A 593-nucleotide genomic window follows, 5' to 3' on the forward strand; every position below is an offset into this window, starting at 1 on the left:
TATATATATATATATATATATATATATATATATACACACCAGTGGCGAGTGGTGACTTTTTTAACCGGGTATGCTGAGTGCTGAGTGAGACCCCCTCCCCCCCTGGCTTTTAGGGCACTCAAAAGGGATCACAGATGACAAATAGCTAAGCAACACCGTGGCAGGTGTCAATTTAAAAGTATGCACATTTCCTACCTTATTTGTAAATTAAATTCATCTCCCGCCGATCTGCCCGGATCCCCCGTTAGCAACAACTTTATGGGCTGCCTGAAAGAGGTAAGTGCTCTGAAAATTTCTTCTTGGAAAAAGTCATTCCATCCAGAAATCTTCCAGTAATTTAATCACCTTCTATTGCTACTGTATTACATGTATTCATTTACTTTTTGAATGGTAGAAAGATACGACCTTGCAGCTAATTAACTATATTGATTTGCAATATTCTGATTTAACTAGTTTCTTTTTATTGAAAAAATCCTCTAAAAACGAACGAAAAAGGGAGATGCGACCTTGCAGCTTATGTGTCTGTATGTGTGTCTGAATTCAAAAAAGTAAACGAGTGTGTGTGTGTGTGTGTGTGTGTATATATATATATA

The 593-nt window shown here is 36.9% G+C and overlaps 1 protein-coding gene across 1 annotated transcript in view; it reads left to right on the plus strand.

The window, feature by feature from the left end:
• Window positions 1-593, plus strand: part of LOC107738982 (neurexin-1a-like) — a 111,755-nt gene that overhangs the window by 82,620 nt on the left and 28,542 nt on the right. Inside the window, exon 6 of the mRNA XM_016550926.1 lies at window positions 229-276. Within this exon, the coding sequence (XP_016406412.1) occupies window positions 229-276 (48 nt within the window). The remainder of the gene's footprint in view (window positions 1-228; window positions 277-593) is intronic.

The sequence above is a fragment of the Sinocyclocheilus rhinocerous genome, unplaced genomic scaffold (assembly GCF_001515625.1).
Source record: "Sinocyclocheilus rhinocerous isolate Xijiao unplaced genomic scaffold, SAMN03320098_v1.1 scaffold735, whole genome shotgun sequence".
Lineage (NCBI taxonomy): Eukaryota > Metazoa > Chordata > Actinopteri > Cypriniformes > Cyprinidae > Sinocyclocheilus > Sinocyclocheilus rhinocerous.